The sequence below is a fragment of the Elephas maximus genome, chromosome 22, assembly GCF_024166365.1.
Source record: "Elephas maximus indicus isolate mEleMax1 chromosome 22, mEleMax1 primary haplotype, whole genome shotgun sequence".
NCBI classification, from domain to species: domain Eukaryota; kingdom Metazoa; phylum Chordata; class Mammalia; order Proboscidea; family Elephantidae; genus Elephas; species Elephas maximus.
In genome coordinates this window covers 76,289,673-76,311,092 of record NC_064840.1, presented here as the reverse complement: position 1 = coordinate 76,311,092, position 21,420 = coordinate 76,289,673, and the positions used below count along the sequence as shown (strand labels likewise).

General features: G+C 43.4%; 1 protein-coding gene across 5 annotated transcripts in view; it reads left to right on the top strand.

The window, feature by feature from the left end:
* The window catches only part of MTMR7 (myotubularin related protein 7), a 115,550-nt gene that overhangs the window by 86,870 nt on the left and 7,260 nt on the right, over window positions 1–21,420 (top strand). For all 5 annotated transcript variants that reach the window (XM_049866936.1, XM_049866941.1, XM_049866938.1 and 2 more), the window contains 5 exons: window positions 766–898; window positions 12,956–13,065; window positions 14,997–15,122; window positions 17,620–17,669; window positions 20,603–20,803. In XM_049866936.1, coding sequence (XP_049722893.1) covers window positions 766–898; window positions 12,956–13,065; window positions 14,997–15,122; window positions 17,620–17,669; window positions 20,603–20,803 — 620 coding nt within the window. The remainder of the gene's footprint in view (window positions 1–765; window positions 899–12,955; window positions 13,066–14,996; window positions 15,123–17,619; window positions 17,670–20,602; window positions 20,804–21,420) is intronic.

Here is a 21,420-nt window from a genome sequence, read left to right as displayed (position 1 = left end):
TGGCTGGAGGAGAGACGTCTCGAGAGTTAGCGTCTGCTTTCCCTCTCTTCTTTATTCAGTGATTCCTGGTCAAGGTTTAATTGGATACCTGGGGGCGTCTTTGTAGGCAAGTTAGTATGAAGTAACTATTCTCATTCATGATGTGTTTATTGGCAGTGAGTGTGCTATATATGGAAACCATGGTGGTGGAGTGGTTAAGAGCTACAGCATTTAACCAAAAAATTGGCAGTTCAAATCTACCAGGTGCTCCTTGGAAACCCTACGGGGCAGTTCTGCTCTGTCTGATAGGGTCGCTATGAGTTGGAATCAACTCGATGGCAGTGGGTTTGGTGCTACATGTAACACAGGAAGATATAATAATTTAACTTACTGAGCCCTCTACCGCCTGCTGTATCTGCTGATATTCTTCTGCTAATCTGAAGTCTGTAACGTTCGGTATTAAATCGGGGCAACTTGGCTCTGGCACGAAGTCCACATTCATTTGGGCATCTGTCAGGTAACTGCAAGAGGCACCTCTAGAAAGGCTTACTTACAGAATGCTTCCCAGCTGAGAAAATGTTACACACACTAACAAATTTAGGATTTTGAATACAGCTCAGTGTGAGTGCTGGAGACTACGTAAGTCAGAACAACGTTCCAGTGGTTTAAAACGTAGGATGTTTCCACACGTCGTTTCGAATGTTTTCACGCGTGTCCACGAAGTATACCGCGCGTTCCCTGTGCCGAACGTAACTGGTGACCCTTTTGTCTTGTCGACCGCTGCAGCTTAACGCGATGGCAAACCGCGCGGCAGGGAAAGGCTACGAGAATGAAGACAATTATTCCAACATCAAGTTTCAGTTTATTGGGATAGAGAACATCCACGTCATGAGGAATAGCCTGCAGAAAATGCTGGAAGGTAAACCATTTCCTTGTACACAGCGTTAAAATATACATATATGGCTAAATGTTTTTATGCCAAAACTGAATAACTGTTTGGTTTTAAAATGGCTTTTTACAATGATGGTATTTATATAGGTGTGATAAACTGGGAAGAATGTTATATTGCAGTGACTCTTTACGATGTAACAGCCTCTCTCCTACTGATTTATTTTTTGTGTTATCATGAAGTAGCTTTGTCACCTGGTGGTTAGGGACTCTCTAATAGAACTTAACGTCTAAGATAAAGTGCATGGGGGTATTTTTTTCTTTCTCTCCCATGATATGAGTTTGACCCACATTCAAGGCCGTTTGGAGATAAAGCCATAATCAACTGTCCTTGTAGGGAAATCACGCTCATAAACTCTATCCCCGAGTTGCTGAATTGGCCTTATTAGAAGGGAGGATGTTGGAGATCCTAACCCTTATTTCTAAATAGCAGCAACCACAGCAATGTTGTAGTTGCTGTTGTCAGGTGCCGCCGAGTTGGTTCTGACTCATAGCGACCCTATAGGACAGAGGAGAACTGCTCCATAGGGTTTCCAAGGAGCAGCTGATGGATTTGAACTGCTGACCTTTTAGTTAGCAGCCGAGCTCTTAACCACTGTGCCACCAGGGCTCCAGGCACTCATATGCCACCCCCACCCACACACACACACCATAACAAACACTACAAGACACACACACACATTCACGTGGAGAGGAAGTTAAAAAGGTGGATTATGTAACAGAGAAGAATTACTCATATGACCGCACCGTCCATAAGCTGATCAGTAGACACCGCTGCACTTCTGCCAGACCAGCTCCATTCTTGCTTCTCCTGGTGCTCATAAAGGCCCAGAGGAACCCGTGGCTGCAGTCCACCGCCCTGGCTGTAGTGGGAAACGAGAAGAGGAAGAGGAGGGTGTAGAACCCAGGGCTTTGTGCCTTGGGTGTGAATGCTGTGTCTGCACCGTGGAAAGCCCTGCAGAGACGAGCCTGGTGCTGGGGAAGCGGGGCTCTTAGGAGGAAATGTGGGGTCTGGAATGAAGAGGGAAGAAGAGGCGCTGAATTATTTTTTCCAGGAATGCACATTCGCTCAGAGGTTAGGTGTGCAGTTCTCTGCTGAATCAGAACAACGGGGTGTAGTGAGAACCTATCAGAAGGGCTGGACAGGCTGGGATGCCGTGAGACCTCTGATTCCTTTTCTCTTTCCTGAACGCCTTGGCTCTCCTCAGTCACTACGAAACCTGGACATCCATTACTTCTGTGGGTCTCAGTTTCTTACCGCAAAAATGCGGCGATTGGACTGATAATTTCCGTAGGCTCTCCCAGCTGTGACTGTCTGTGAGTCTACGGTTTGATGCCTCTGGTTGGAAACACTTTACAACTGAGCATTTGAGTGGTTAGAAGAAACCCTTTCTTGCATCTAAGAAAGCCCCAGGCCCAGCGCTCTCTCCATTGTCTCAGGTCTGAGTGACCATCGCTTTGACATGCTTGTTTGAGGTTGATAAACTTCTGGAAATTGCCGTGGGCAGTGTGGCTGTCCCTGTCATCAGCTGTGCTTTTTATGCCTCAAAAAAAATTGGATACCTTGGTACTGTTACTGAAAGGCAGCCTAATTTTAGTACAAAGTGTGTTCATTATTATCAGCTTCAGTAAAAGAACACTTAGGTTGATGTCCTTTGCTTTGTTCACTTAGTAACTTCGTAAGCTAGCTTTCAAGGACATGCATTCTCTTCTACCCAGAAAGCCGCTCTTAAGAGTGCTTATAACATATAAACTTGGCATTAGTTTTTTAATCAGCAAGTATTTGGCATTTCATTGGGAACCATTTCTGCAGCCCTTGTGCCTGTAGTCTGACTCACTGCTCTTTCTAAAGGACAAGCAAGCTGACGACGTTCCGGAGGGCAGCTCCCTGTTTCATTAGGGATCACGGTATTTCTAGACGACTTTTCTAGCTGTGTGTCAGTGCAGTAAGCAAGGACGGCTTTCTGGATGCCTCTCAGGGGACTTGACCAATGTTTGACTATCTGTTTTTACGGGTAAATTATAAACCACTTACGGAGGCTCAGCTGTTGGTGAGGTGATGCAACCAGACCCTGCTTCTGTGGCCTTTTCTCCTTCAAACAGCTGTCCTTGGCATCGAGGGATTTAAATATTTGCAGTGCTGGTGCCTGGGAGGAAGGGGAGTGATGCCTTTCTTTCAGGATGATAATTTCCGTCAAGTTTTTGCCTCTGTTGTAGATGTTATTCGACTAGATTTTGAGTAACGGAGGAGTAGGGCTGTTGGCGTTCTGGCTTGGAACAGAGCTGTCTGTGAGCAAGAGCTGCAGGGTATTTCATCAGAAACTGAAATCTAGGACCAAGTTCACACCCTGTGTAGGTCTTTTTATAGAGATGATTTGATTTATGTGTTACAAACCCACCTGTTTTTGTGGTGTCCATATTTCCCCATGAGGCAGTAATGATGTACGTAAGAATGTTCCATAGCATTTTTGTAACTTGTTAAATGCTTTCTATGGTAGCTTCCCCTTTGATCATGAAGATAATGATTTTTCCCTCAAAGAATAAAATAGTAAAAGCATATCCCCCCCACTCCATGGAAACAGGAAGCCCTGGTGGCACAGTGGTTAAGAGCTCGGCTGCTAACCAAAAGGTCAGCAGTTTGAATCCACCAGGCGCTCCTTGGAAACCCTACGGGGCGGTTCTGCTCCATCCGGTAGGGTCGCTATGAGTCAGAATCGACTCGGCAGCAACGGGTTTGCTTTTCTTTCGTTTATGGAAACAGCCAGGAGTAGACGAGCTTGAGCGGCTCCTTTCAGGACTGACTGACGAGATTGTTGTCGTTGGAGGTGGAGCTATTCCTTCCTAGGGCATCCTTACGTTGGTGAGGAAACGAGTGAGAGGAAGGAAGGTGGAGAGGTGTCAGAGGTTGCTTTCTCATGCAGGCGTGTTGCAGTTGTGCCACACTGCACTGTGTCTTTATAAAATACCTGCTTTCAAGGTAGGCACGTGGTTATGGGAACGTCGTGGCAGCGACATTGTCTTAGCTACCTAGCGCTGCTGTGAGGGTATACCACAAGTGGTGGCTCTAACAAACAGAAATCTATTTTCTCACAGTTCAGGAGGCTAGAAGCCCGAATTCAGGGAGCCGAGTCTAGGAGGAGGCTCTCTCTGTTGACTCTGGAGAAAGGTCCTTGCTGAGCTCTGCTTCTAGGCACCTTCATGTGGCTTGGCATCTCTCTTCCCAGTCTCTGCATTGCTCACTTCGTTGTCTACTCTCTTTTATATCTCAAAAGAGATTGGCTCAAGACACACCCTACACCTCATTCACTTAACAAAGAAAACCTATTCCGAAATGGAACTATAACCACAGGCATAACCCGATGCTGTTGAGTCGATTCCAACTCATAGCGGCCCTATAGGATGGGGTAGAACTGCCTCATAGGGTTTCCAAGGAGTGCCTGGTGGATTCAGACTGTCGACCTTTTGGTTAGCAGCTGTAGCTCTTAACCCCTCACTATGGCACTACGGCTTCCACCACAGGCATAGAGGTTAGGACTTACAACATGTATTTTGGGGGGACACAGTTCTATCCATAACAGGCATCTCCCTCCTTTTTTCATCAACAAGCTCCATCATTTCCGCCAGTGTTGCCCAGAACATTGCACTTTCTCCCCTCCCCTGGTTTTGTACCTAGATTACACAGGAATAGTAGATTATCATTGTTAGCCATTATATAGTTTTGAGTAAGCTGACCAACTACCCAACCGACCAACCGCGGTCAAGTCGATTCCAACTCATAACAACCCCACGTGTGTCAGAGTAGAACTGCGCTCCTTCGGGTTTTCAAGGACTGATTTTTCAGAAGTAGATTGCCAGGCTTTTCTTCTGAGGCACCTCTGGGTGGATGATCACTAATTCATTAATTCATTCACTGAACTAAAACTTGAGTGCCTGGCTTCGTTATAAATACTTTCACTTAAATGATTTTCACAGCAACGCTGTGCAGTACATGATACTATCTGCATGTTACAATTGAAGAAATTGAGTCTCAGAGAGGGTAGACAACTTAATTTAATTGTTTTAAAAAGAAAACAGTAAGCTAAAACGAATAAACATGTAGAAAAATGTTTAAATGTTCCAGTAATTAAAGAAATGTAAGTTAAAATCTCAAGGTACCATTTTCCGTGTATTTTTTTTAAGTTAAAATAGTCAACACAGCAAAGAATGTGGTGAAATTAGTAATTTAAATATTCTGCTGGTTTTGAAATTGGTTTTGAGAAACATAATATATTTCATGCATAAAAAATATATAACATATTTCATGTATAGAGACACAATATATTACCAGGTTGTCTCTCCTATGGAATAATCAAAATATGATTTAAAATAGCAAAGACTTATACATGCCTGTGGTGGCATAGTGGTTAAGAGCTTGACTGTAACCAAAAGGTTGGCAGTTCGAATCGCTCCTTGGAAACCCTATGGGGCAGTTCTACTTTGACCTATAGGGTCGGTATGAGTTGGAATTGACGGCAACGGGTTTGTTTGTTTGGTTGGTTTTGGGTTTTATGTTGACAGTAGTGTTTTGTTTATAATAGTAGAAGATTGGAAGCCACAGGAATGTTGAACAATAGTAGACTGATGAATTAATTATCTTCTACCTTCTTGAAGGAAAGTTTTGCACCCATTAACAATAATAAATGTGAGGGACACACAGAGTAACATGGAGAATGTATGTAACATAAGCGAAAAATTGGGCTGTAAGATTATCTGTGTGCTGCGATTAACTCTGTGGTAAATCATACGGACAAAGAAAGTCTAGGATGGAATGCTCAGAGTGATGACTGGAGTAACACAGGAGGATTATAGGTGCGCTTTTCTTTTTTTTTTTCTTCTTCCTTATTTACGAAATATTCTCTGTGGTTGATATATTACATTTTTCATTAAAACTTAAAAACAAAAAACATCATTCTAGTCTAACAGGATTTGAACCTAGTACTTTCCACCAGACCACAATGATCCTCACTGATTTTTGGTTCTGATATTTGACAGGCTCGCAGATAAGCACCCCACATAGTACTGATGGTATAACATTTATGGAGTGGTCACTATGTACTAGGCAGTGTTCTAATTTTTTTTAGAAGGTGCTTACTCAGCTAATCTTCACGGCAGTCATGTGATAAACCAAAAAAAAAAAAAAAAAAACCAAATCCATTTCTGTCGAGTTGATTCCGACTCATAGTGACCCTATAGCATGGAGTAGAACTGCCCCATAGTGTTTCAAAGGAGCGGCTGGTGGATTCGAGCTGCCGGCCTTTTGGTTAGCAGCTGAGCTCTTAACCACTGTGCCATCAGGGTTCTGCAGTCATGTGATAGCTACTCTTATTATCTCCATTTTACAGATGAGGAAATTGAGGCCCAGAGGTCACAACAGTAAGTGGCAGAACTAAGATTTATACCTAATTAGTATGAATCCAGAGCCCTGGTGGCTCAGTGGTTAAGAACTCAGCTGCTAAGCAAAAGGTTGGCAGTTCAAATCCAGTGCTCCTTGGAAACCCTATGGGACAGTTCTACTCTGCTCTATAGGGTCACTATGATTGGCATCAACTCGGTGGCTACAGGTTTTTGGTTTAGTATGAATCCAGAGGCCACAATTTTAACCACTTGGCTTTACTGCCTCTCTCCTCTAGGTAGGGGGTCGATGTAGAATGTGCCCTGGCCTATGTGTCTGAGAACCTAGGTTTGGGTTCTTAGCTTAGTCCCTGAGTAAACTTGAGCAAATTTCATATCTCTTGTGTGTAAAACAATGTAAACAATGTCTTCCCTGTCTAACTCAGACTTATTAAAAAGGTTTCCTGCGAACTATAAAGTGCTGTCAAATGTCTGGTACTTTATGCTGTTCTTGGGAAGCAGTAACGTGCTAGAAAATGAGCGTTGCCTAAAACAGATCAGCTCGTGGGCTGTAGACTGATGCAGTCATCCAGTCTAATGCCTTCTTTAGGTCAGGTTTCTTATCTTCTTTATTCAGGAGACACGGGGTTAGACGGCAGAATTTTCAGAGGCACGCTAATGCTTGCCTCGTGATATGATCTGTGTCTACTCAGCACAAGCTCGTCAAAAATCACTTCATCAACAAGGTTACAGGTCTTGTGGGCGTTCTCTCGGCCTGCTGTTGACGGGGAGACAGACCTCAGCCTCACAGCGGATCAGATGGGACAGGGTCCAGAGCACACAGCACAAAAGCCCAACGTCCATTCAGCAATCTGGGCAGTAACACAGTGAAGTGCTGTTTGAAAGGAGGCCAAGTGGATTGAATTTAAAAGATTGAAATCTTTTTGTAACCACTTCTTTGTCATTTTCCCTGAATTTGTGGGCATTGCCCGTGGAGCTTCAGTGTCAAGGTTCTGAGGTCTGATTATTCAGAAACTTGGTTGGGCGTAGAAAGGATGGTCAAAAGCAGAGAACTTCAAGTACATCATGGGAGGCACTGTCAGTGGATATTATGGGTATACGATTCCCTCTCCAGTCTCCCTGCCCACTTCTCTCGGGTTGACCAAGGTCTAGAAGGGAACACAGTCCCTGACACAGTCAGCTCCAAGGGTCCCGTGAAATAGTTCTCCCTGCTCAGAGAGTTAAGATTGTGGCTATCAATTTAGACCCCTCTTTGTTTGATACTTAATTTCTCTACCTCATGTCTTTATGGGGTGATAACTAACTCAACCTTGAATAAATGAAAGGGTTCAACCCTTTATAGATAGATAGTGCAGATTAAACTTTTTGATTGGGAAGAATGTCCTATCACATTGCCTACAAGTTTATGGCATGAGTTCTACAGATAGGATCTTATGAAAGGCCATGAAAATTAGTCCTTTTTTCATTCCCTATAATCTGACTTTTTACCATTACTAATTTTCTCAGATTACTAATCTATTCTGTGAGGCAGCCAACAGGAGCGTGATGAAAATACGGTCATCATTTCTCCCTCGAGATTTAGCGCTGCACCAGTGTCTGCACAGAAATCCTCCTTCCCCGCAGAAGAGGAACGAGATAGCCTCACAGAGAAATAGTGATCACAAGGCTTTTTAACCACTGTCCGCTAGATCCGCAGGTCTGTCTTGTCAGGCTTTGCATAGTCATTTGGAAGAAAGATGGATTAAGAGTATATGTACCTAGCCTTTCTGTGGTGTTGCATGAGGACATGACTGCTGGATTGCTGAGTGGTGTTGGCCAATCTAGACAATAACGTTCTAAGCACTAAGGTGTGAAGAAAGGAACGTGGCCCTTTTGGGTGAATGTGCTGTGGACTGAATTCCAGCTCAGTTACTTACTTAACCCGTTTGAGCCACGCTTTCCAATCTGAAAATTGGGAATAAATAATACCCCTACCTGGTAGATAACGTGTGGAGAACATCAGAAACAATACCTGCTTATGTAAGTAATTAGTAACTAGGAGCTGCTAGTTATCGCAGAGATTCATCCATTCCTTAAACGATTATTGGTTTTGTATACGCTAGGCGGAAACCCTGGCGGCATAGTGGTTAAGTGCTATGGCTGCTAACCAAAGGGTCCGCAGTTCAAATCCGCCAGGCACTCCTTGGAAACTCTATGGGGCAGTTCTACTCTGTTCTGTAGGGTCGCTATGAGTCGGAATCAACTCGACGGCACTGGGTTTGGTTTTTGGTTTTATATGCTAGGCAGAGCCTTTAGAAACCCTGGTGGCGTAGTGGTTAAGTGCTACAGCTGCTAACCAAAAGGTCGGCAGTTTGAATCCACCAAGTGCTCCTTGGAAACTCTATGGGGCAGTTCTACTCTGTCCTATAGGGTCACTGTGGGTCGGAATTGACTCAACAGCAGCGCTTTTTTCTTTTTTAGGCAGTGGCGTAGTGGTTAAGAGCTTGGCTACCAACCAAAAGGTTAGCAATTCGAATCCACCAGGAGCTCCTTGGAAACCCTATGGGGCAGTTCTACTCTGTCCTATAGGGTTGCTATGAATTGGAATTGACTTGAAAGCAATGGGTTTGGTTTTGGGCTATATGCTAGGCGTTGGATAGAAAAATGCTTTATTCATTAATATAAAACAAAGTGACTGAACTTGATATAGGGCAAAAATCATGGCCGGAACAAACAATCGTGTCTCAGAACAACCAAAACGGAAATGAGAATGCTGATGCGTTGCGAAGAAAGTAACCGATGTCACCAAACAATATGTATAGAAGTTGTTAAATAAGAACCTAATTTCCTGTGTATACCTTCACCAAAAACACAATAAAATATTGAAAGAAGAAAAATAATCATGGTTGCCCTATTAGTGATCTCACTGAGTGCTATCATGGGTTAGTCATATAGCTGAATGTCTTAACTGGACCTCAAAGCCAGAGACTTCCTCCTTGGGTGACATCACTGAAGGAGAAGACCAGAGAAAACAACCCAATTTAATGAGAGGATGAGTGGCTACTTGGATCCTAAGTTTGCTTTACCTTGCAGTGCACTGAGATGACTCAAAGGTTGATGAAACAGTTTTCATCCTTAGAATTATTGTTTTGTTTTGTTAATGATGATGGTTAGTTTTTGGGTGAGTAGGCTATGACTAAGAAATGAGTGATTTTCACTCACTATGTGTAAGTAGAAGGAAGCTTATTCCATGAAACTAATGGTAATGGTAGACAGGGCTAATTTTAGTAGCTAATTTCCATAAAATTATAGTATCTAAAAAATGTGCTTGGCAGCGACGGTATGGTTTGAAATTTGATGAGAATGTTGGTCCTGGCAGCTTTCTCCAGCTGGCGTCATGAGAGTGGAACGAGTCCCCACCCCACATCCTTGGCTGCAAACGCTGCGTATTTCACCCCTTCAGTGATTTCCTGCCAGCATCCTCTTAATCTTACATGATTCCCTTCTTACCTCCTGGCCTACCACTGTCTTCTGTATCCACCCCAGACTTCCCAGCCTCTCAGACACACTTGTCTTCTTCCAGTCTAAACTTTCCTTTTTCCATTTGCCTGAAGTTTCCTGTTTTGACTTTTTCTTTCCTTAAACCCTACCTTCTGTTCAGTCCCTGTTCATCCTGCCTGAGTTTGTATGTTGACTTTTAATTATTCCCTACTTGTAGTGGAAAATGGAGCCCTGGTGGCACAGTGGTTAAAAGCTCGGTTGCTAACCAAAAGGCTGACAGTTTGAATCCACCAGCAGCTCCTTGGAAACCCAGTGGGGCAGTTCTGCTCTGTCCTATAGGGTAGCTGTGAGCTGGAATCAACTCAACAGAAATGAGCTTTTGAGTGTATTATATACAGTGTATATTATACACATACACACATATGTGTGTGCATTTATAAAAAAAAAATTTATACTATTTCCTATATTACAAACTTAAGTAATTCTAACATAGGAATACAGAATTTAGGATTGATCACATCTTTAAAAAAAATTATATTAACATCATTCTTTAAAAGAAAACAAGGCTATAAATGAATGGGTTCCATGGCTTTATTAATTGTGTAAAAATTCCAGAAAAAAAAAATCATAGTTTTTAAAATGGCTGCATTGTTTTAAAGAATAACCTTTAATCTTGTTGGTGTCCTATGGAAAATGTAATATCCAAATCCCTGCAGTTAATGTGAAGTTCTCTGTAAAGAGGGTCTGTATTGGTGGGCGTGAACGGGAGGGAGAGCACCACCAACATTAATAAATCGAACACAATTCACAGCTGAGCTCAGAAGTTTATTCTGGGCCACCATGGTGGACTCTAAGTAAGACGGAGAGACTACAAAAGAGGCATAACTAAAAATTCCCATCTGATAGGCCATGATTAAGTCCTCTTTGAGTGGTTTCCCCTGCTAGAGTGTTCAATGAAGGGACACTGCCATTTTGCCAGTTCTTCGAAGACCATCTCATCGGGCTTGTCTTCTTGACTCCAAAATGAGGGACAGTTCAAACTTCTGTAGAATTCTGGTGTGGGTCAGGCTAGTAATTAAGGGCAAGGTCACATGCATTTCAGCTGTAGCTCTTACTGTCCAAGAAAGTCCAGTCCCACACGGTTCAAAGAGAAACGTCCTTAGTGTTCTTACCGCCCCTACCCAGTGACTGTATTGGAAGAAATGAGCTCGGTGAGGGAGATATCCAAGGAAGACCATCCAAGGCTTATCTTCTTCTACGTAAATTCCACATTTCCTCAGACTCCAAAATTATACATCTGTTTTTTTAAAATGTGGTTTATATGTATCACGGGATCCTGTTTTATATAAAACAAACATTAGTAGAATTGGGCGTTAAACTCCCGGTTAGTGAGTACGTTTCTCTGTAATCTGTGGCATATGCTGCTGACGTCAGCTGAACTTTGTTCAGCAAAATGGTTTGTAAATATTGGTTTGGGTTTGGCAACAGGAGTGAACAAATCGGTATTCCTGCCTTATCCTGAGTTTATCCAAACAAACCCAACAGTTTTATATTTAAAAATTGAGGCATTGTTTCAGTCTCAAGTGTACCCCCATCTGTCTGTGTGAATTAATCATCTGAAATGCTGTTTGCTTTTAGCCCAGCCACTCCGCCCGCATTAGGGGAATATGCCCTCTCGGCTGTTACCTTGCTTGAAAGCCTGGTGAGATTATTTTGCTTAGCATGTGACTTTACTGCTCCTGAAAACAGAAATGTCCAAAAAGGAGCCATTCTTAGGGCAGGAACAAGGGAGCTGACAGGGCGGGGAACTCAGCAGCTGGTCCCTGGCTGTGTAAGCTCAAATGGAAAGGAAAGCTCTGGAACATTCTCCCTGGCAGTCAATTTTAGGGCCTTGTTCTGAGAGCTGTCCACTCCCCTCTTGCTTTTGGCCCAGGCCGACTCCAGGTTAGCTGGAAAGTCTGGTGTCTTTATTTTTAAACTTGCTGTCGTTTCCACACTTGGTGGGAAGAGAAGGTGAAAAGGATCATTTGTTCTTGGGCTGAGCTTCAGAGCTTGGGTGCCAACATATTCCTCAGGCTCCCTGGACTTTTTAAAATAGACGAGAATGCAAACTAGCTCTAAGCCCTACAATTATAACCCAAAAGTTTGACGGGCTCGGTGAAAAAAAAAAAAAAAAACTGTTTGCAGGCGAGTGCTGCCTGTGGACGATTTAAAGCAATCAGTTGAGTCCCGAGCCTCCACACGGCAGAATGTCTGTATTTTAGGACTCAGTTGAACATTTCGGGTCATGGCCTGGGGTTGGACAGAAAGACCAGAGAGCAGGCACCCTGGGAGAGGCGAGAACTCACAGAGGGTGCTGGAATTTCACGCACTGCTGCCCGCTGGACTCAGTGCAGGGGAAGAGGCAAGCCTGCCGCCTGGAGGGCCTGGCCAGTATTGCCGGGAGCGGCACCAGAGGACAGGTCTCTGCCCAGCTGGGACAGGGGAGCAGGGCTTGCTCACTTTTAACCATCAGCCATAAAAAGGATTTAAGCACTGACACGTGCTACAGCATGGATGAGCCTTGAAAACATTATGCTGAGTGAAAGAAGCCAGTCACGAAGGCCCACGTGTTGTATGATTCCATCACGGAGACAAGGACTAGGTGGGCAGAGGGCCTGGGGGTGAAGGCTGAGAGGAGTGGGGCTTCTCACTGGGGTGATGAAAATATTCTAAAGTTGATGGTGGTGATGAACACATGAGTCTGTAAATCTACGACAAGACACTCACCTGTAAACTCTAAATAGGTGGGTTTTATGTTATATGAATTATATCTAAATAAAACTCAAAAAAACAAACCCATTGTCTTTGAGTCCGACTCATAGCAACCCTAGAGGACAGAGCAGAACTGCCCCACAGGGTTTCCAAGGAGTGGCTGGTGGATTCGAACTGCCAATCTTTTGGTTAGCAGCTGAGCTCTTCCGCCGCCAGGGCCCCTAGAAGGTAGAAAACGTGAAATGGTTCAATAGAAGCAGTTTTGGTAAGTTTGGGCATTCGTCTTGATTTGAGTCTTCCATCCAGAAAATGTTAACTATAAGGAAAGAATCGTTCATCAACTGCCTGCAAAAAAATGAGATATCCCCTTTATTTCATTTTCCTAACCCCATTTATCTTGCAGTGTGTGAGCTTAAGTCTCCCTCAATGAGTGATTTCCTGTGGGGACTGGAGAACTCTGGCTGGCTAAGGCACATCAAGGCCATCATGGATGCAGGGATCTTCATCGCAAAGGTACGAATGAGGTGGCAGAGACAGTAAACTCAGGTAGTGCCCTGGGACACCTGACTTCAGAGAGCAGGCCCTGTTTCCTCCCCTCGGGCTACCCTGAGAGGGTGGCAAGCTCTGGAGGCCTCCGCCTAGTTTGCCACGAGAAGATGTGGCTTTTCGAGAGTATGGTGCTCAGCAGGAGCCCTGGTGGCACAGTGGTTAAAGTGCTCAGCTGTTAACTGAAAAGGTCAGCTGTTCCAACCCACCAGCCGCTCCTGCAGAGAAAGATGGTGCAGTCTGCTTCCATAAAGATTAAAAATAAAAACCAAACTCATTGCCATGGAGTGGATTTCCACTCATAGCAACCCTATAGAACAGAGTAGAACTGCCCCACAGGGCTTCTAAGGAGCAGCTGGTGGATTTGAACTGCTGACCTTTTGGTTAGCAGCCATAACTCTTAAACACTGTGCCACCAGGGCCTTGGAAACCCTATGGGGGCAGTTCTACTCTGTCCTATTGGGTCTCTATGAGTTGGAATTTGACTCGATGGCCATGGGTTTGGGATGGTGCTCAGCTGATAGTATCTCAGCGCAGCTGTCAAACAGTAAAATATCTGCAGGATATTTTCTCTTCAGCTTGGCTTGGTCCTGAGAGGAAGGAAGAAATTTTTCCTCCCAGGGAACAACCAAATGTGACTCACTCGGTGTGACACTACGTGTTGCCTTGTTGTTGTTGTGTGCTGTTGAGTCGATTCTGACTCGTAGCGACGCTGTATGACAGAGTAGAACTCTCCCAAGGGTTTCTCAGGCTGTAGCCTTTATGGGAGCGGATCGCCAGGTCTTTTCTCCTTGGAGTGGCTGGTGGGTTCAAACCACAGACCCTTTCGAGTAGCAGCCAAGTGCTTAACTCTTGTGCACCTTGCCTGTTGCCTAGATCTTAGTAAATGGATTTATCCATTTTAATCAGGGCATAAGCAAAAGCTATGTTATTGTAGCTGGTAGGTGGATTCCTTTCTGCCGTGGGACAGATCTTGCTGCAAATTTCATATAAGCTATTATTGAATGCATTGTTCATCTGGTTATTTGGTGTCCTTTCATAAATTCCTCTGATTTGGCCTCAAAGAGAACTGTGTCTTTTTGATGACATTGTTTACTTCCCTTTTTAGATAATTCATTTATTTAACACATATTTACTGAATGCCAGGCACTGTTCTGGGCGCAAGAATACCATGCTGAATAAGTCAGATCAAGTCTCAACCCTCACGAGCCTGTATTCTGGTGTGAGAGACAGAAGATGCATAAATGAGTAGACACAGAATTTCAGATAGTCATAGATAACGTGATGAAATCACCACGTTTCCCAATTTACGTTCCCTGCCGAGGTACTCGAGATGCTAAAAATGGTGCGCTCATTTGTGACAGCAAATAGAAATTCCTTTCTTGGATATTTTCTGGTATAATTTTTCCCTTTGTTGTCTCCCTCTTTCTCCATCCAGGATCCATTACTTGGCTCTTGTCCCTTTATTTCTAACTTCAGGGTTTTATAATTTATTTTTATGTCTTTTCCATTTTGGTGATGGATTGGACTGATGACAGCTCCAGAGTTTCAATACTGGAAGGGCGTAAGGCGGAGAGCTGGAGGGAGGGGCAGGCTGGGGCGGGGGGGGGGGGGTCGTGGAGCCAGGGGATGCGTCCTGGCGATGTGTTGCACGGGAAGCTCACTTTTCTTTATCCACACGTAATGGGAAGAATAGCTAAAGCTTTGGCCACCTCACCGAGTAACTCCTTGGCTCTTCCCCTACTGGGTGGGTAACAAACACGAACGAATGGACGGATGGCTTTTGTTTTGTTCTTCTGGCCTGTTTCTTTGTTTAAGTGTAAAGCCAAGCCTAGTTCTTATGAGAGATCTTTGTCCTTTTGCTCCATCCCGTGACTCTGCTGATCCTGTGTTTTTAGGCAGTTTCCGAGGAAGGAATAAGCGTGCTTGTTCACTGTTCCGATGGCTGGGATAGGACGGCACAGGTGTGCTCGGTGGCCAGCCTCCTGCTGGATCCGCACTACCGGACGCTGAAGGGCTTCATGGTGAGTGCGGCCGTCCAGTGCTCTCGCCTTTCCCAGGCAGCGCTCAGACCATAGTGGGCCTGTCTGTTTGGGCAACTGTTGGCAACTTTTTTTTTTTAATTTAATCAATGTTGTTTTTCTCTTAGTAAGAGATCAGCGGGGATAACTAAAGGGGAAAAGGTGAAAAAACCTTGGGATATAGAGGTGGCCTTCTGGGATGTTGAAACCAATTCAGATCCATACTATTAAATGTGAATTTGGGTGTGGATATACAATATATTCAGTAGTTTGTAAGGTAGTGAGTTTTATACATCATTTGCTCTTAAATGTTTCACGTTTTAGATGACATGAACGTGTAACAAAACACTTTTCAGAAAAAATATTTGGAGGAAAAAAAATCTATACTTTGTGTGCAAAAATCTTGTCTTAGTTTGACAGTGCTGCTGTTATACAAATACCACAAGTGGGCGGCTTTAAAGAGAGACACTTGTCCTCTCATACTTCTGGAGGCCAAAAGGCCAAATCAGGGTCTTGCTTCGTCAATTCCTTCCTCAGCCAAGTCCCAGGTGTTCCTTGGCTCCTTGGTGGTTCTCATGTGGTATCTGTTTTCCCCCACGTTTTTGTGTGACTCTGTGTCTGATCTGCTCTTTGTATAACTCAGAAGTGATCTGATTAGAACCCACCCTGGTGGTGTAGTGGTTAAGAGCTCAGCTGCTAACCAAAAGGTCTGCAGTTCGAATCCACCAGTCACTCCTTGGAAACCCTGTGGGGCAATCTACCCTGGCCTATAGGGTTGTAATGAGTTGGAATCTACTTGAGGGCAATGGGTTTGGTCTCGTTTGGCTACTTGGGTATGATCTAATTAACATGACAAAGAAAACTCTATTCTCAAACCGGATTACATCTACAGGTATAGGGGTTAGAATTCCAACACATACCTTTGGGGAACACAGTTCAATCAATAACAAAGTCCTTGCATGAAAAACTGTTTTCATTTCTAGCCTTTATTTCTTTAAGAAGGCCTTCACAGCTCTGGGTGAGAATACTGAAATGTTCACAGTGGTTCTGTGTTCTCGGCTGAGATGACACATGGGTGTATCCTCTCTCAGATGTTGCTTCTTTTAGGTACGCATCCAACCGTGACGTGTTGCTTCCAGTTAGACATTTAAGACACAGTGCAGACTGTGTAGTTGCCCAGAATGGTGGCGCTGTGGCTAAGTCGGTAGTGTTGTCTTAAAGCGACGGCAGGTACTCCCTAGTGACTGAGATCACCTGGCGCCTCTTCAACCAGGGCTCGGTAGAAAGGGCTTCAGTGGGTCCTGAATCCATGCTAGGGAGAGATGCTGACAGAGGAGCCCTAATGGGGTGTCTTCACTACTGGGTCTGCTTCTTCATCAGGTCATTTCAGCTGACAAGCTAACATTCTGGGGACAAGAGAGAAGAGGCAAGTTTCCCTTCTTGGGCTTTTTCTTTCTTTGTTACCGATGTGTCAGAGAACTTCCATTTATCTGTGATAGCATTGAGACTTCAGAGTGACCCTTCTGCTTCAGACCCCTCCCTCTCCTGAGGCCAGGAGGGCTAGATTCCTTCATTTACGTTTGGAGAGTGAAGGGTTCCTGGGTACACGCGAACGCAGGCCTCACTCAGTCATTTCTAATTCTGCCCCATTACATGCAGGACCCACCCAAAATGCCATACCTCATTGACGGCAATTACAGTAATTGGCTGTGCAGCCTTTTTTTTAAGGGGCAAGCCTTATTTTTTTTTTTTAGGGAAAACCTCGGTCCATCTTAGAGCATTCGTTGTATTGATGAGACTACTCATTATTTGATTAAAAAAAAATTTTTTTTTTTTGCATCCAGATTTCTTGAGACTATAAACTCATGTTGAACTCTAATTCCAAAGCAGGGCTGAAACTTCTCATACACTCCAAACCCTCATGATTTTAGGATTCTTCTCATGTGTAGTAAAGATAAAAAGATGACTGGAAAACATTCCTGTCTGTTTCTTCTAATGAAGGTTGGTATTTTACTTTATACTGAGAGGCAGCATCACATCTTGGTTAAGCGATGGGCTTTGCAGTTGAAGGAGCGAGGTTGTGAGGTGGCGTCCACCACTTCCTAGAAGCGTGAACTTAGCCGTGTATTTAACGCCTCTTTGCTTCAGTGTCCCTTTCTACAAAACGGGAATGATAATAACATGCCTTTCACAATTAAATCAGGTCGTACATGAAGCAGTATGTAGAGTTCCTGGCACACAGGAAGCACTCAGTGGGAGGTTTTTTTACATTTTCATGCATGCATTCTTAACCACTTATTTTTCCTATGGTTGACCTTCAACTTGGCCCTTCAGATATGTGCTTCATATTCATGAATAATGTGTGCTTATTCGTTTGCAGGATACCCCAAGGGTGGTGGCTTCTGCTCCAGATACCTCTGAACCCTTTAATTGGTTGTACTCTCTTTTTTTATTTCCTCGTTTGCCTCTCTCCATGCTATTTATATTCTTTCTTTTGTAGATATTAATTGAAAAGGACTGGATTTCCTTTGGTCATAAGTTTAATCACAGGTAAGAATATTTAAAAAGCTGTTGTTTTGAACGCTCAGGATAAAAACAATCTGTTTCTGAAGTTTTCAATTGAGTGTCTGGGGTAAATAGCCTTATTTTTTACAGATTTCTTACTTTGTGTGTCTAATTTGAAAGTCCAGTGGTGTCTGTGGTATATACACTGTGTCACAGCTAAAGGAACTTCTAACTCTGACTACTGTTAGCATCAGCTGGGTAGAACTGAACTAATGATGGAGCCCTGGTGGTGCCGTGGTTAAGAGCTCAGCTGCTAACCAAAAGGTCGGCAGTTCGAATCCACCAGCCACTCCTTGGAAACCCTATGGGATAGTTCTGCTCTGTCCTTTAGAGTCACTATGAGTTGGAATCGACTTGACGGCAACAGGTTTAGTTTTTTTGAACTATGGTTATACTGTTCCAGAGGAGATCCAGAATGCTTGTTCTAGAGCCAAGAAGGAACAGCTCTCCCTTCCTCCACCACGCACACTGGGTTTACTGAGACATTCCATCGCACAAGTACCAGCGGAGTAACAAGCGACACTCACTGGAAGCTACACCTTGTGGAAAGCTTGTGCAATGGCTTCTCCTTATTTCTCACAGTGGGAGCTACACTGAGCTGGCTCTGAAGCATCTGTGCTGTAGGTGAAGTTTGCCCGGGGTGTCTCTGGAGAGCTCACGTAGGACAGAGGTTCAGGCTGTGCAGACACACAGATCTAACGTTAAATCTAGGCTGTGGCACTGACCAGCTATGTGGTTTTGGGCCTCAATCCTCTCTGAACTTTAGTCTCTCATCTATAAAATGGGGGACACCTCCCTCTTCCATAAGGTTGTAGCAAGGACTAAAAAAAACGAAAAATACATACATATATATATATATGTATGCATATAACTAGCCTAGCTCCATGCCTGGGCCATGGAACAGGCTCTCAATAAACAGAAGTAGTATTCTGGGGGAGTCCCTAGGTAGTGCAAATGGTAACACGCTCAGCAGCTAACTGAAAGGTTGGAGGTTCAAGTCCACCCAGAGGTGCCTGGTGATCTACTTTTGAAAAGTTAGCCATGGAAAGCCCTGTGAAGCAGACTTCTACTGTCACATACATGGGGCCACCGTGAGTTGGAGTCGATGGCAGCTATTGTTTGTTTTTGAAGCCAGCAGCCTCCTTTTGTTGGTGTTGGTGATAATGCCTGACTTGGGCTCTGCAAACCCACTGCATCAAGTCGATTCAGACTCATAGTGACCCTGTAGGACAGAGTAGAACTGCCCCGTAGGGTTTCCAAGGAGTGGCTGGTAGATTTGAACCACCTACCTTTTGATTAGCAGCCGAGCTCTTAATCACTGCACCACCAGGGCTCCATAGTGTTGGCCAATCTCTGAACGTGAAATTGTTGTAGATCGATTTAGTCTTTTGGTGCTAAAATGTAAATTTAGGCAGCATGTTAATAATTTAATTAGACAGGCATTTTTAACTATTTCAGTATATTCCCCTTAAATAAATCTTAAGTTCATGGAACTGCTCATATACATGTTTACAGTCTTCACATTTCGCATCAATTGACCATCACCGTATGGTTTTCTGTGATTCTATTTTTATAATTATTTTTCCAAGAAAACACAGTAGTCCCATTTTATAAATGAGAAAATTAAAGCCCCCAAACAATTAAGGAACCTTCTGAAAACATGGCTACCTTCTGTTTGGGGGGTTCTACTGACTATCTGCTAGGCAGCCAAGGTTTCAGAGACAGGACACAGGTGGACACAAAGGGTAAGGAGGTGACCGAAGACTGGCTGGATAGTTGTGTCACGAGGAAAGAGTAAATCAAGCAGATCTTTTTAAAGCTACCAAAGGTGAGCAGAACTGAAACGTTCGAGAAGCTTCTGGATCATTTCGAATGTTCCCACGCTTGGGAAGACTTGCATCGATCGTTACTTTTTATTTCTGTTCCTCAAAGGTTGATCATCCATGGCTGATAATGTGAGGGTTTATATTACTCTCTTTTATGGCACCCATATAACCCTTCTGGATTCTTCCTAAAAACCATATAAAAGGCTAGAGGCAGTCTTTGTTTAAAAATCCGTATAAACATCAGAAAGATGATTCTCATGTACTCTTGAAAAATAAAGATGTAAGAGATATAAAGGTATGTGTGGAATTTTGGTAACATGGACATAAATTATGTGACAAGCTGAACTTTTGCTCCAGAAATAGAAATATCCCTAGAAATTTGGGTAACTTCACTGGTTTTTTTTTTTTTTTTGTCTTTCTTCCTCATCCCTTCAGAACATTGGAGTAGAAAAATCAAGAACTCTGAAGTTGTTTAGATATGTCTTCCCACTCTCCCCATTACTACTACCTACTACTACTACCCATTGCTGTCAGGCTGATTCCGATTCATAGCGACTCTACAGGACAGAGTAGAGCTGCCCCATAGGGTTTCCAAGGCTGCTACATCTTTCTCCCACAGAGCGGCTGGTGGGTTCCAAACACCAACCTTTTGCTTAGCAACCGAGCACTTAACCAACCATGGTGCCACCAGGGCTCTGTCCACAGCACATTCTTTTGTAGCATAACATGGACACGCCCCTTCTCTCTCCAGACCTTCAGTAGGAAGGTTCTCTTGATATTGGAATTTAAAGAGTTATTTTTTTTCAATGTCTTCTTTCCAAGTTTATAACATTTATTGAGAAATTAACCCATTGCCATAGAGTTGATTTCAACTCATAGTGACTGACAGGACAGAGTAGAACTGCCCCATTGGGTTCCCAAGGAGTAGCTGGTGGATTCGAACATTTTGGTTAGCAGCCAAGCTCTTAATCATTGCACCACCAGGACCCCATTTACAAATTATCGTGGCTTTTATGATTATTTTTGCATTTATAGCTTTCTAATAATTCTTTTTTAATTGCCTTAAAAAGTCTCTAATACATTGTTTTCTAGATACGGCAATCTAGACGGCGACCCAAAGGAGATCTCCCCAGTTGCTGACCAGTTCATTGAATGTGTTTGGCAGCTGATGGAACAGTTTCCCTGTGCCTTTGAGTTCAATGAGAGGTTTCTGATTCACGTTCAACATCACATTTATTCCTGCCAGTTTGGAAACTTCCTATGTAACAGTCAAAAGGAGAGAGAAGAACTCAGGTAGGTGTTTTGATGTCTAATTTTTATCTGAAGATATTGGTGACTGAGACTTTTAGATGGCTTTTCATAATTCTGAAAGACTATCTGACTCAAAGTTTCTTCTTTTGACATCATTATATAAATGGCTTAAATGTCATAGACTGACACAGGTGGATACAGGTTCCATTTTTTCTGTATTTCTGCCTGATTCCCACAGAAGGGTGGTGGACTTCAAAGAAAATTCCTGGAGTCAGAGACAGCGATTTTTGTGTTTAAAAGAAATTATTCATCTTTGGTAGATATATTCCTGTAATAAGAGTTGTAAATGTAACCGGGAAAGCAGATTTGAAACTCAGGCCACTGTTTGTTCAGATAAAAAACTGAATTCCTTTTATCCAGAGGGAAAAAGTATATAAGATATGGCTTTAAAATAAATTATGAAGTAAAAAAACAGAAACAAGGTGAAGTGGGAAGTGCAAGAACAGTTCTGAAGTTTTCCAAAAAGAAAATGATTTTAATTGTGGTGTATACAATACTATCAGATTTAATTTTGCAAATTATCAGTGAAGATAAAACACACTCTAGTAGTTTTATACTGCCTGAAGAGAACAGGACGGAAAATTACTTTTTCTAGAGGA